Genomic DNA, 12500 nt, shown 5'->3' with positions numbered 1-12500 from the left:
ATTTCCTCAGACTTGTCAAAGCAGAAAGACTCAGTTGTTTTAATGTGTTTAGCAGTATTAACAACAAAAAGTAAATGTATATTCACAGGTAAAAACTGACATACTTGCCCTTGGGTGACATGTTAAAAAACATGCTGCACTCTCAGCTCAAACCTGCACATCTTGTGAGCTCAGATAAACATCAAGTTACTCATTAACGTTTTATCAGATCCCTGAATCAACACATGAAAGCTATACCCCCAGCAGCCTGCGCCCGCCTTAAATTACCAGCAATGTGATCCATTTGGTTCGTTTGCATAGGCCTCCTCCTGCACTCCATCCTGCTCTGTGGTCCGCTTATCCCAGACTTGATTACGACATCCCAAAACAGCATGCAGCTTTACAGCATTCAGCTCTGCGTCACCTCCTGAGGCCCTCGTGTCCCCAATTGGGGTTCTCGTCACTCGTCAGAACTCCTGATCCTGTGATCAAACTTTGTCCACCACGATTCAGCCGGCTACTTTTATACTGCACTAGGTCAAGCCAAAAACCTTCTCCTACCCACACAGAAAAAAGAAATAATCTGCAGTGTCAGGTTGAGCAGACATACTCCTGTATAGATACTTTACACATCATCATCATCAGGAAACATTTAGCAAAAAAGGAATCATCCAATTCATAGTTTCCCTTGGCTCATCTTCACCTCTTCTAATTTTTCACCAGCTTGCTCTCACTAGTAACGTGGGACCACTGTCTCATATATGCTAAGCTGCTGCTGCCATGGTAACCTCAGTACAGGATTTAGACCCAGTTCAGGACTGGAGGGGCACTGAGAAAGGGGCAGGTGGAAGAGCTGAGCGGCCTTAACTGTAATCCCCAACACCATGAGCAAAAAATAGAAAAACTAAGCTAGACAGCACATCTGCAAAAACACAGACAGATGCACACGACACGCCACTAATCCAGCAGCGAGAATAGCCCACATTAGCAGTAACGTTGGCGAGATAGACAGAGGCCTCTGTCTACCTGCTTAGACGAACAGCATAAAGGTGTAGTTCAGAGAAGGCTGCAGAAAATCTGTCTTTGTCAATCAAATGCGAGTGGTGACTAACAGAAATAGTAAGGAAATAACAGCTAAATGAGTCATTCCCTTCATTATGCAATCTCACATTGTATAATGTGTCAAAGGAGATCCCCGGAACGTGTCGGAGATTACTTATACCTCAGTGGTAGAGAGCGTAACAACCGGAATGTTCCAGGAGCACCCGCTGGCTCATGATAGAGCTCGCTATGCACAGGGAGGCATGCCTTGGAACAGCTACAGCAGTGTTTGTCCTAAAACATCCCTGTGAAGCATGCGTGTTTACTGGATGAAAGTCCATATGCGTTTTTGTGAATGTGCATGCTTGAGGGGAGGGTGTGTGTGACGACAGTCCGTGTGGGTGTGGGTGCACAGCTGTAGAGATGACGTAACTAGCTGAAAGCTGATCCACTCAGCCTATCGATGGGGACACTGGTTTTTGGAGCTGGGATCTGGGAGTCTGAATGAGGGGTTTCCAGCAGTGATGGCTACTGCACAGTTGCTATGGGGCTTTACGGTTTCTGTGTGTGTGTGTCTGTGTGTGTGTGCTGGAGTGTGAGGGGGGGGGCTGTACAAACTCAACCTATCAGCAAAGCTACAGCACTCAGGCACGTTTACCAATGCCTCCCCCTCCTCCTCTGCATGCGCATACCCTGGTGTCATTTCTCCTTCAGGCACAGAGGAAGCCAAGTAACTCCCCCCTTGTGTCATAGCGTGAACACACACACACTCTTACGAGCACAAACCAGATTCTCCAACTATCAGCTGAAAAACTGAACTGCCTGCCAGTGCATTTGCCTCACATGAAGTGAGAGTAATGGTACAGAAGACGAGACACACGCATGCACAGAGAGAAGAAGATGGGCTCACTTACTGTAAGTAAGCAAGCACACACACACCCCTTCCCATCCTCCGACCTCACCCCCAAAACACACACACATGCTCACAAACTCTCCATACCTGTTTTCTGAGTATAAACAAACTAACATGCTATTCAAAGCCCTAAGGTGTGGTCCTTCTCTTCCACACACTCTCCACTCTGATGGAGAACGTCGGGGGCAGTGTGTTCCTGGGGGTGTGTGCCAGCCTCATGCAGCTCGCTTACCTGTCCAAGATGTCATGGCTGGATGTGGCTGTGGCTCCCAGCAAACCCAGTGCTGCACTCCCCACCGCTGCGGCAGCCCCGCTGCCTGCCTCCATGATACTGACTCACTGCAATGAGAAGCCTGCCAGAGAAGCGGAGAGGGAGGGGGAGAGAGGGAGGGGGCGGGAGGGAAGGGGGAGGATGTGAAGAGGTAGAGCAAGAGGGAGAAAGAGGAACGAGATAAAAAGAAATCACATGTAGGAACTCGACAGAGGGGGGGGGGAAAGCAGAGGGATGGAGAGGAATGTGGGGAATAAGAAAAGAGACAAGACTGAGAACATGATGTGGTGTAAAAGGTACACAGGAAAAGATGTGCGAAGACAGGGCGGGGTGGGGGGGTGGGTGAGATTGGGGTGGTAGAAAAAAAACAAAAACAAATTAACTTTAGTCAGCAGACCAGATAAGTCATGACTTTTGCACGACAGGATTTTTTTCTTTGGTCCCAACACATGGCACACGCTGTCCAATGTGAACCAAAAGTCAAACAACATCATCAGCTCCATCGGCTTTCCCGCTGCGGTAGCTGTGCTGTCTGAAGTCTCCATCCTCAAACAGTCTTTTTACAGTCCTCGCATCTTTTGGTCAGCCATTCTTTTTCACATCTCCACAAGTAGGTCTGATTTCAAGGGAAAGTTCCAAAAACATTCCAGAAAGTCCTAAAAGGTTATAGCAAACGAATGTGTTCTCCACCCTCATCAACGTCAGCCACAAACTACAAGCAGAATGCTAGCATAGGATGTTCAGCAATGCAAATCTCACGCCAAAAGTTACTACGCTTACCAAAAAGCTCAACACCGGCCTCTGACTGGTCGAGTTGGTTGTGCAGCAGCATTTCAACTTATCCATCATGCGCAGCGATTTCTCATGTTAGTCTGGTAAAAAACTGTTTGTTTGCTTTACAGTCTACTGCAGACTGTGGCAGTTACTCTTTGGTAAACAACATATCTGTTAAATGAAGGAGTGAGACAAAGTAAACACATGCAAAGAAGTTGGTGGTTCGATCCCTGGCTTCACCAGTCTGCATGCCAAATATCTTTGGGCAAGATATTAACCCCAAGCTGCTCTCAGATGCATCGGAGTACGAATGTGTATGAATGGCAGTTAGTAAGCACTGAAATTATAGAAGACTGTGCTTGTGCGAATGGGTGTGAATGTGGCATGTTGTATAGAGCGCTTTGAGTACTCCGAAGAGTAGAAAAGCGCTATATAAGAATCATGTAATTTACTACTTACCAGAAATTATTTTCTGTGTTGAAAAATGACTACTTCCTAATATCTTCAAGTGCTTATTCTATCAAGGCAACAGTTCGACAAAGATTTAATTTACAGTAATGTAACATATCACGAGAAGATGCAAACCCTGATATATCAAAGGCGCAAACAAGGAAATGTGAGGCTTACAAACTGACACCATCGATGCATCCATCACTTATAACAACTAAACAACCTGTACGTATAGCTATAGTTACCGTTCACTACTGCTCTTAAGATCCACCTGCAGCCTTTGAATGTTTTTAAACCGAGAATCTTTAAATGTGTGTTCGCTTTGTTCTTTGTTTATTAAAATCACACCTTATATCATCTTGCTCCATTTAGCGGATGCAGGTTATTATGTGTTCAAGCAGAAACATGTAGGAGTTGAAAGTCCTTTGAAGTTATTACACATCAGACTTATAACCTGAACCAAAACTATGTTTTTCCTTCAAATGAATGAACTGCAAAATGCTTTAAATTATTTTGTCATCATGTGACTATGGAATAAAGTTACTACCTGAGGGGTCTCTGCACGTCATAGAAACAGCTAGCACTCCTTCCTGTGTTCAGTGCCAAGCACACATAGTGGGAGCATTGTACAGTGATTAAGGTGACTTTAGGGAATATTAACAGCGCTCATCACCCACCCACTGAATCATCACCGTGACTATAATCACAGGAGAGAACATCTTCGCATCTCTGGTATTATCTCTGTAATACCACCCACCACAAAACCTCCCAGGGAAATCTTAACATGTCAGTGCAACAAAATAGATCACAGTGACACAACAGGAATGACCAAGAACTTTACATCCCCTGGGAGCCAAAGAGCCAGATTTCTGTGGCAGTCAATGGCTACGCTCTGTAATCCCAAGAGGATGGTGCCAAGAGTGGGGCGCGAGAGGAGAAAGCGTAGGAGGAAAAGGATCTTCACAAGCCACACTGAAGCAGCTGGTTCTACATCCGAGGCAGACTTGCCGGGCATACGTAATCCTCCGGCCTCTCTGGTGCACACAGAGTGTAGCTCAGGCAAAAAAGGCACCATGTTTAAAAGGCACATGTCATCTATTAACATGGATAGTAATTTAATGCCAGTATTAGAGACTCCAAATATTTGCCTCACCTTCTTTTGAGACATTTAAGTGACTCAGAGATCTTTGTCCTGAAAATAACAAGCATGCACTTGAATCCAGAGTGATTAAGCTTCTTCCAAACCAATCGAAAAGCGACGCACTCTTTTGACCTGTGACCGTCTTTGATATAAGCAGTAAGTCTGAATGGAAAGATGATAAATTTTTCTGTATGCTGCACAGTGCAGTTCACCTTTTTTAACCACCACATTATTGACCTGCAGCACGTGGCTGTATTGACTGCTATGCACAAGCGGACTGGCCTGGCACAACCCGGGCAAGTTGTTGACATGGACATGGGCTTCATGTTGGAAACACAGCTTGCCCTGAGCTACTGTTAACTCACACACAAAGGCAGCTCATCCCATTTGACATTAACTAGATGTTTTTTGTGTGACTTCATCCGCCTGTTTATGCTGTGGGTATGGAAACACATATCCCTTTAGGTACCGTGTGCAGACGGAATGAAGTGTGTGCATTTGTTAACAGAAAGCGAGTTTGTGTATACCAAGCAGGCAGCCAGGCACAGCAAAGCAGGGTGAGCTTCCCACGAACACCTGATGCAGCAGAAAAAGCCACAACATGGCTGACCTTGAGAGAGGACAGAGCCTCAGCTCATCTCACAGGAGATTAAAAATCAAGATTCAATAGTCTCTACACAATAAACATCCTCACTCTAATCTGAATGGCAAAAACAGGAAATCTTGAGCTTACTAGAGCCCAACTGGGAGTGGTTAGCAATCTCACCTCACAGCAAAAAGGCTCTAGGTTCAGACCTCCGGGGGGTGTTCTACGAAGGAAGGTCAACATAGTTTTGTTTGCCTTTGCTGGCTCACTCTCCGCGTTGCTGTTTATTTCCACTGTGATGACTGAACATTAAAGCTCTGACATTTTAAACTGATTGAAGAAGTATTCTTGGTTTTTGTTGTAGTAGCTGCATTTCTGGACTTGGCAGATTATAATAAAGAATACCAACATTTACACATTCGCTGCACCAAATGAATACATGCTCGTTGCTGTGAAAATGTGACCCGCTGTTTCAGTGGTTTTACTTAGGTACGGCTTAACAACTTGCACATTTAAAGTGAGAATATACAATGTACCTAAAACATACTGTAAATTAAAGGCTCTGTGAAAAGTTGGCACTTCCAGCTGATGTTAAACCAAAACTCAGAATATAAGATGCTCCAGAACAGGTTAGGTGTTTAGTTCAAGTTACCACAGTGACTTAGCCATTCAGACTTTATGCTTGGCTCGCTCAGCCGTTTATTTCTGTAGCAGACCCTTCTGGTATGTGGTTGTCTCTCTCTGGTGGCCCTGTGTACCCCAACTTTTACATTCTGACACTGGGATAAGCTAGCCCCCTGAGCCTACAATGCATTAACGGATCATCAGGACAACTAATTTCTTAGTCGACTAAACAAGGAAAAAGAATTAGACTAACCGACTAGTCTAAAACTAAAAAACACCCTCATATATCAAGTTAAAGTAGTGAAAAAAACTAATAAAAAGGGCATTCCAAACCATTAGTCACCATTAACTGTGCAACAGCTTGCATCATGCATTATCAACATTACACATTATACTCCAGACGACGAAAAAGAAAGACACTTAAAATAAACCAATGGAAAGAATATGATATTAAAAAACATGATACTACAAAAGATGTTCACGTATTACTCAAACACGACAAATTAACAGTAGAAAAACTGATAAACCTAAGTTTATTACCCCGAGGTCGTATTAAACGGCTACCACATCTGGAACCTACTAGTAACAATGGTGATGATTAGTCAACTAGTCGAGCATGTTCCTTTACTTAGAATAAGTCAATGTTCTAATATTTTCCGGTCCACGTACATGTCTTCTTTCATGTTTAATCAAACAAACAAACATAAAAAAAATAGATATGAAGATGTAATTATTGTCTCAATGCAAATGCAACCATCCATGCTCCCAAATGTATCAGCTAGGGGACGCACCAGGTCCAAAAACTGGAACATGGAAAACTGGAAAAATTCAGACAATGTGACGGTTAAGATCTTAAGTTTACTTGTAGTTTTTCTTTAAAAATAAAAATCGAATTCAATTACATTTCAGTTTAAGAAACGAGTGTGAAAATGTTAATTCCCATAAAGATTTTACCTTTTTATCTTTTGCCTCTGTCACTTTCGGTTCAATGTCACGAAGCAGAGCGTCTCCGGAGTGCGGTAGTGAGTCATAAATATAAACAGGTCACTCAACATTAAATCAATATCAGCAAGGCGAAGTTCACTCATCCCTCCTTCACTTTAAGCCACAGCAGCTACAATTTAAAGAGACACAGACTTGATGCTCGTCTGCAACATGAGCTTCTCTCATTTACCTTTTCTCTGTTACAGCTCAACAGTAATTCTAGCGCTTCAGATTTGTACGGTAACGACTTCAGCATTAAAAAATAAATAAATCTGAGATTATGAGATTAAAACAAAGCAGAAATTGTATGTCTATAAACAGAGCTGCATTGAGTACTGGACATTAATTACTGAAATGATAGCAGCATTGAAAAGAAAAATGCTGTCATGGAAGGAGAGTTCTACTTTGAACAGTCTGCATTTAACTTTGTTTTCTGTTTAATGCTTTCACTCTATTTTTTAAATCTGTTTCCATTTTTTTAAACTTCCTCCTACTTTGCTGTTCACAGTACGTTCTTCTTCGTTAGTACTGAGAGCAGTCTTAGCAGATGATTTAGGCATTAGTGCCCCCATCGCTTGCTGTAGTGTATTAAAATAACACATTTACACATTTAGAATATGACACGTCAATAAAATTCTGCATCGACGATTATGTCGGCGAATTGTTGCAGCCTTGCATACACGTCTGATGCAACTTGCCATCTAAACTAGCTAGCGATAGCATATAATTTAGCATGCTACCCTTTTATCCTTGTATAGTAATTTCTGGCTCCAAAAAACACCAAACTGTGACACTTCAAAAAAAGAAGATAAAACAAATCAATATGACATGAGATGTCACCTCATCCTGGAGAAATGTGAATTGAATTATTCGTTTGGTCTCCATTTATCCTTTTGTGGACACCACGTAAATATTCTAGTTGTTTCATCATGTTTGTGTTTAAGGAATAATCTAAACAGACTTTTAGGAAGCACCAACATTAATAGTAAAAACCTCCACGAAACCTTGAATGGAAACCACTGAAAAAGCTCAACTGTCCTGTATAATGAGTTATAGGATGGGTAAGTTAGAGTTTTAAGTAGTTCAAACTTTCGAGTTCAGGGAAACTGTTTGACAGGTGAAGGGTGCTTTTGTGCTCACGCTGATCCATCACCCTGTGGCGCGATGGATCTGATGTCACCTCGACTGGCTTTGACCTGTCGCACATCTCTTGATTTTTGTAACATTGTGCGTTGTGCCGCTGCCGCCACGGCTGGGCTGAAGACAGCGGAGTCTCAGGTTGTACAGAACCTCAGAGATTCACTTCCTTCTATAAATACAAGTGGCTGTTATAGATGTTACTGGTGCCACGTGAAGCGACCAACACGGCAGGCATACTGGAGCTTAAAGGGGCTGATGGAGAACTGCAACAGTCATGAAAATATCTGAAGTAAAGTAGTAGATTTGGGTACATACAAACACACCACCTCCATAGAGCCATTTCACTACTGTGGCTAAAACACGCCAAAGGAGCGCCAGCATGTAGTCGCCTCCTGTTCTGACACCGCTGACCTCCTCGACCTCGAACACGCACATAATGATAAACCACTGGGGGCCCATCCAGTGGAGCCCTTTCCCTAACTTGAAAGACTTCAAATACATTGATGTGCAAATTAGCCAGTAATGGCAACCTGGACACTTCTGGACCAGTTTTTGACAACCTAGCAACAGCATTGAGCTTTGAATGGAGCATTTCACTCCAGTGTCTCTGAGAGGCTCACTGAATACCAGCAATATGCAACCATTTCATGCTTTCTGATACAGACAGGCAAGCAGCAATTTGTAGAAGTTGTTTCGCAAAATGAAGAGGTCATTAAAGTTTCCCACGACAAACATCATTTAGAGAGTCGGCTCAGTTCTGCCACATTTATCTGTAACAGTATAAACAGAGATTTGTCGACTTTTCATGCCTCTTTCCCAGTACATTCACACTGAGCAGGGATTAAGAGTGGTGCTGGGAGGTGTACAAAATAGGAATTCCACATATAGCCTTACCAGTAAAGAGATACAACGGCCCAGTGTGTATTTTCAAATAAACTACTTGAAAATACCCACTGGGATCACTAAAGAGCACATCGGCAGGGGGCCTGCACTGTAACTGTGCACCCTTCATACTCACATCGTAACACACATTCTACATGAACAGAAGGCAGCGTGTGAAACAAACTTCTAATTCAAAGACCTTTCCTCTGATTTTTTTTCCAGAGCCTTTTTGCACTAGCACCTACTCGGCTTGGCTCTACTGTTTTTGTTGTCCATTACAGTAGAGTACCACCTTAATGTGGATGGGATCATTGAAGAAATGCAGGACCGGAAGAGATCACTTTGATCCCCAGTCAAGTAGGTACTAAAAAAAAAAAAAAAAAAGTACTAGGTAATCGGTACTACCACCTAATGGAAACCCCTAAAAACCAAGTGGTTGAGTTAAGTGGAAAAGAACCAAATAAACTCATGCCGTTACCAGCATTCATGCGTGTGCGTGGTCTTTATTTGTCAAATAACTAGTGTTTGTATCCTGCTAACCATACAGGAAGCATAATAGTCTGTAAACAGCTGAGAGGGGCTCTGTAACCTCTTTTAAGAACAATAAAGAGAGGGAGGATGAAAATGAAAGCAGAGATGCTCCAAAAATGTGTAACCAATAGAGGACCTCTGTCTGCTGTGAAATGTGGGTGTGAACTTTTGCTAACATAATTTAAAAAATGGTACGTTTATGTTTTTGATATTTGTCTCTCTTTTTTCTCCCAACAGATAATTTTAAACCTATACAAAGACCCAAATATCAAAAAAATATAAAAAAATGGAGTACTATGTTGTTAACAACACTCCTACTGTAGCAGCCACATACTGCATAAGTCACATCCACTATTTCACTCACAGGTTTATTCAACATTTTAAGGAACATATTTTAAAATCAAACTACCTTTTTAAACAGTGCCTGGGTTCTTATCTTACTCCCACGCCACTGCAAGACTGACATTTACAGTGACTTGTGTTTTTTGCTTAATGAGGTTCTTCCCCATTTCCAACATTCCTCCCACTGTGTTAAACTCTATTCTGCAGAGCCTCATCAGCACTGGGAGAACCATTGAACCCTTGAGCTAGTGCCAGCAGCAATGTACAACAAAACAGTGTGTGGAGAAATGCCTTCACACAATCATTCTAAAGGGTACAATGTGATACACTTGTGGCAGGAACCACTCTGATGTTTAGGAAACCTTTTTGTGTACAACTAATGAATGTGCCTGCAGTGTTATCGCTGCAATCAGCCTTTATTCTCCATTCATGCAGCAGTAATGCCAGGAGCAGAGCTGCCTGTCGATTAGAGAGAAACTGCTCTGAAAGGTCACACGACACGTCTCAAAGGTTACAGGTTGGATCCTCAAGAGAGCCATCTGTTCTGTCAAAGCGTCCTTGAGGAAGAAAGTGAAGTTTCTCTAACACCCAACACAAGTGAAAACACACAAGAAAACATACTGCACTGTCTTGCATTAAAAAAAAGGTCTCCAATAACACCACACATCAGTTACAAGACACAACGTAAACTCTGCAGCATCAAATATTCATGTGTGACGGTGAATGAAACATGTCATGTCCATATTTAAGAAAATATTTCTCAGTTATAATTAAAGCACCACCTGGAACCCATCCATCCAAATAGTGTCACCAACAATAAGTGCTTGCTCAAATATGGAGTTTTACAGGAAATTTTTAACTCCCCAATATTCATATTTGGATGTAAGCCTCAGATTAGACATTCTGATTCAACTGAATGGTAAGAAAGACCAATGACATTTTCATTATTTTATCTTTTCTTTTGATTTTACTGTAATACATGTACTGATTTTTCAAAATCTCGTCTCTGATGTACACATAGTACTACATAAGATAATAATTTAAAAAACAAAAACTCCTGATTCAGTTCAGTTTTAGAACAAGGGAACCCGTGGATCTGAAGCCACATGCAACACAACACAGCAATTACAGTGAAATTACAGTGAATTGAATTACTTGAATTGAATTAAATGAAGGCCGTCACTTGTTTAAACGTTAAGAGAAGCTCAGACTTGAAGCCTTCCTGTAATACCAAAGCCATCCTTTATGCAGTTCCGTGGCATTTAAACCAGTTTAACATGCTGGCGGGTGGATCTTCTCCCAGTTTTGGTGTGACGGAGCCTTTTGAAAGCAGGAAACTGAACTGACTTGACTGAGGAACGTGTAACCAAAGAGAAACCATGACTCTTCTTATTTTATTAATTCTTTTTTCAGTTAATTAGGTTAACAAAAATTTAAAATTGTATATTTTACAAGTGCTTTAGTTATTATCACCAAATACTTTTTTGGGCAACTTGCAGTTCATATCCTAGATGTTCTTATCAGATTAGCATCAGACTAAAGAGAACAGCACTTTCTCTCAGTCTCTGTGTATATTTGAGTAGATATTTAACATTTGATTAAGATAATCAGGAAATGTTACAGACAAACTGAATCCAGAACACGAGTGAGCTAGAGACCTTAAGGCAACTCAAAAACACACATTTATAATTCATAATAGTGTTGCAGTGTGATCCATGCACACAGAGCAATATGAAGGATACAATTAAGCTTGATTAGGATGTGATAAAAATATTTTTGGTCAACTGAAATTATTAAAAAATATATTTTAAAAAGATGTTTGAAAAAAAAACAAAAAAACAACAACTTACAAATTAACTCAGAATAGAAATACACAGGAAATGTCTTTATCTTTGTTACTCTGGTGAAAGGTCTGACTCGGCACGTCTACATAACTGAGTCGTGTGGCTTTACAAAGTGTTGTCCTGAATACTTACTAAAATAAAGCTTTCAGACAAAAACTAAAACTAATTAGAAAATACAAAACTGTAACAACTACAACCTTCAGTCTGTCGATTTTATAAATGCTTTCTTTTGTATGAGTTTACTGAAAAAAAAATCTATTAAAATTGTTAATACAATGTTGTATTCTTCCTTACTGATTAAAAGCACTTATGTTCTTGATAATGACGACACTATTTATATGCACGCTGCCTCCTTTGCACTTTGTGTGTCACAGTTCTTTATGTTTCATATCAAACATCTTGATATCACTGTGCACTTTATAATCTGGTTTCTTGGCCTTCATTTAGTTAAGGAGGCAGTTTTACTAGCAGCTTCATGTTCAATGCCATGTTGGGTAAACCCTGAATAACATCAAACAGCTGCTATGATTTGTGTTTCTCTAGTTTGCTTCTTACATCATTTTTTAACTCAGTAGCACAACGTTGTCCAACTTTACACCTCAGTCATTGAATAACCTTCAGTGCACTTTAAAGCTGAAATCTTGTGTCTCCTTGAGAGAGTTCAGAGCTCATATAAAGACCTCTGTAACTGCTATTCATAAGCTGGACCTAGGGCTGGGCCATATTATACCGTTCACGGTAATACCGGTATAATGTTAGGCAACGATAGGAAAATGAAATATCGCGATAGAATATGAGTAAAACGCGCATGCGCAGTGCCTTTGTTTTCATACGCACATGGCCGATTGTTGAGTGAAACAGATGAACCAGAATTGGTTTGTAAAAATGGTGCAACTTTCGTGATGTGGAACTGGTTTGGTGTTTGTCCGTCAGATACACGACAAAGCACATTTTTTTGCAGAACATGCAAGCGGCCGTCGTTATTGTCGTATTTGTCG

The 12500-nt window shown here is 41.3% G+C and overlaps 1 protein-coding gene across 6 annotated transcripts in view; it reads right to left on the bottom strand.

Moving 5' to 3' along the window:
- The window catches only part of arhgap32b (Rho GTPase activating protein 32b), a 118697-nt gene that overhangs the window by 78617 nt on the left and 27580 nt on the right, over nt 1-12500 (bottom strand). For 5 of the 6 annotated variants that reach the window (XM_013912678.1, XM_013912680.1, XM_013912681.1 and 2 more), the window contains exon 2: nt 2166-2475. In XM_013912678.1, coding sequence (XP_013768132.1) covers nt 2166-2260 — 95 coding nt within the window. In that variant the 5' untranslated portion in view covers nt 2261-2475. The remainder of the gene's footprint in view (nt 1-2165; nt 2476-12500) is intronic. The other variant, XM_005740112.1, reaches the window with a different exon arrangement.

This window comes from Pundamilia nyererei, unplaced genomic scaffold (genome assembly GCF_000239375.1).
Source record: "Pundamilia nyererei isolate P.nyererei 1_Seehausen unplaced genomic scaffold, PunNye1.0 scaffold00097, whole genome shotgun sequence".
Taxonomy (NCBI): domain Eukaryota; kingdom Metazoa; phylum Chordata; class Actinopteri; order Cichliformes; family Cichlidae; genus Pundamilia; species Pundamilia nyererei.
This window is presented reverse-complemented; position numbering and strand designations above follow the sequence as displayed.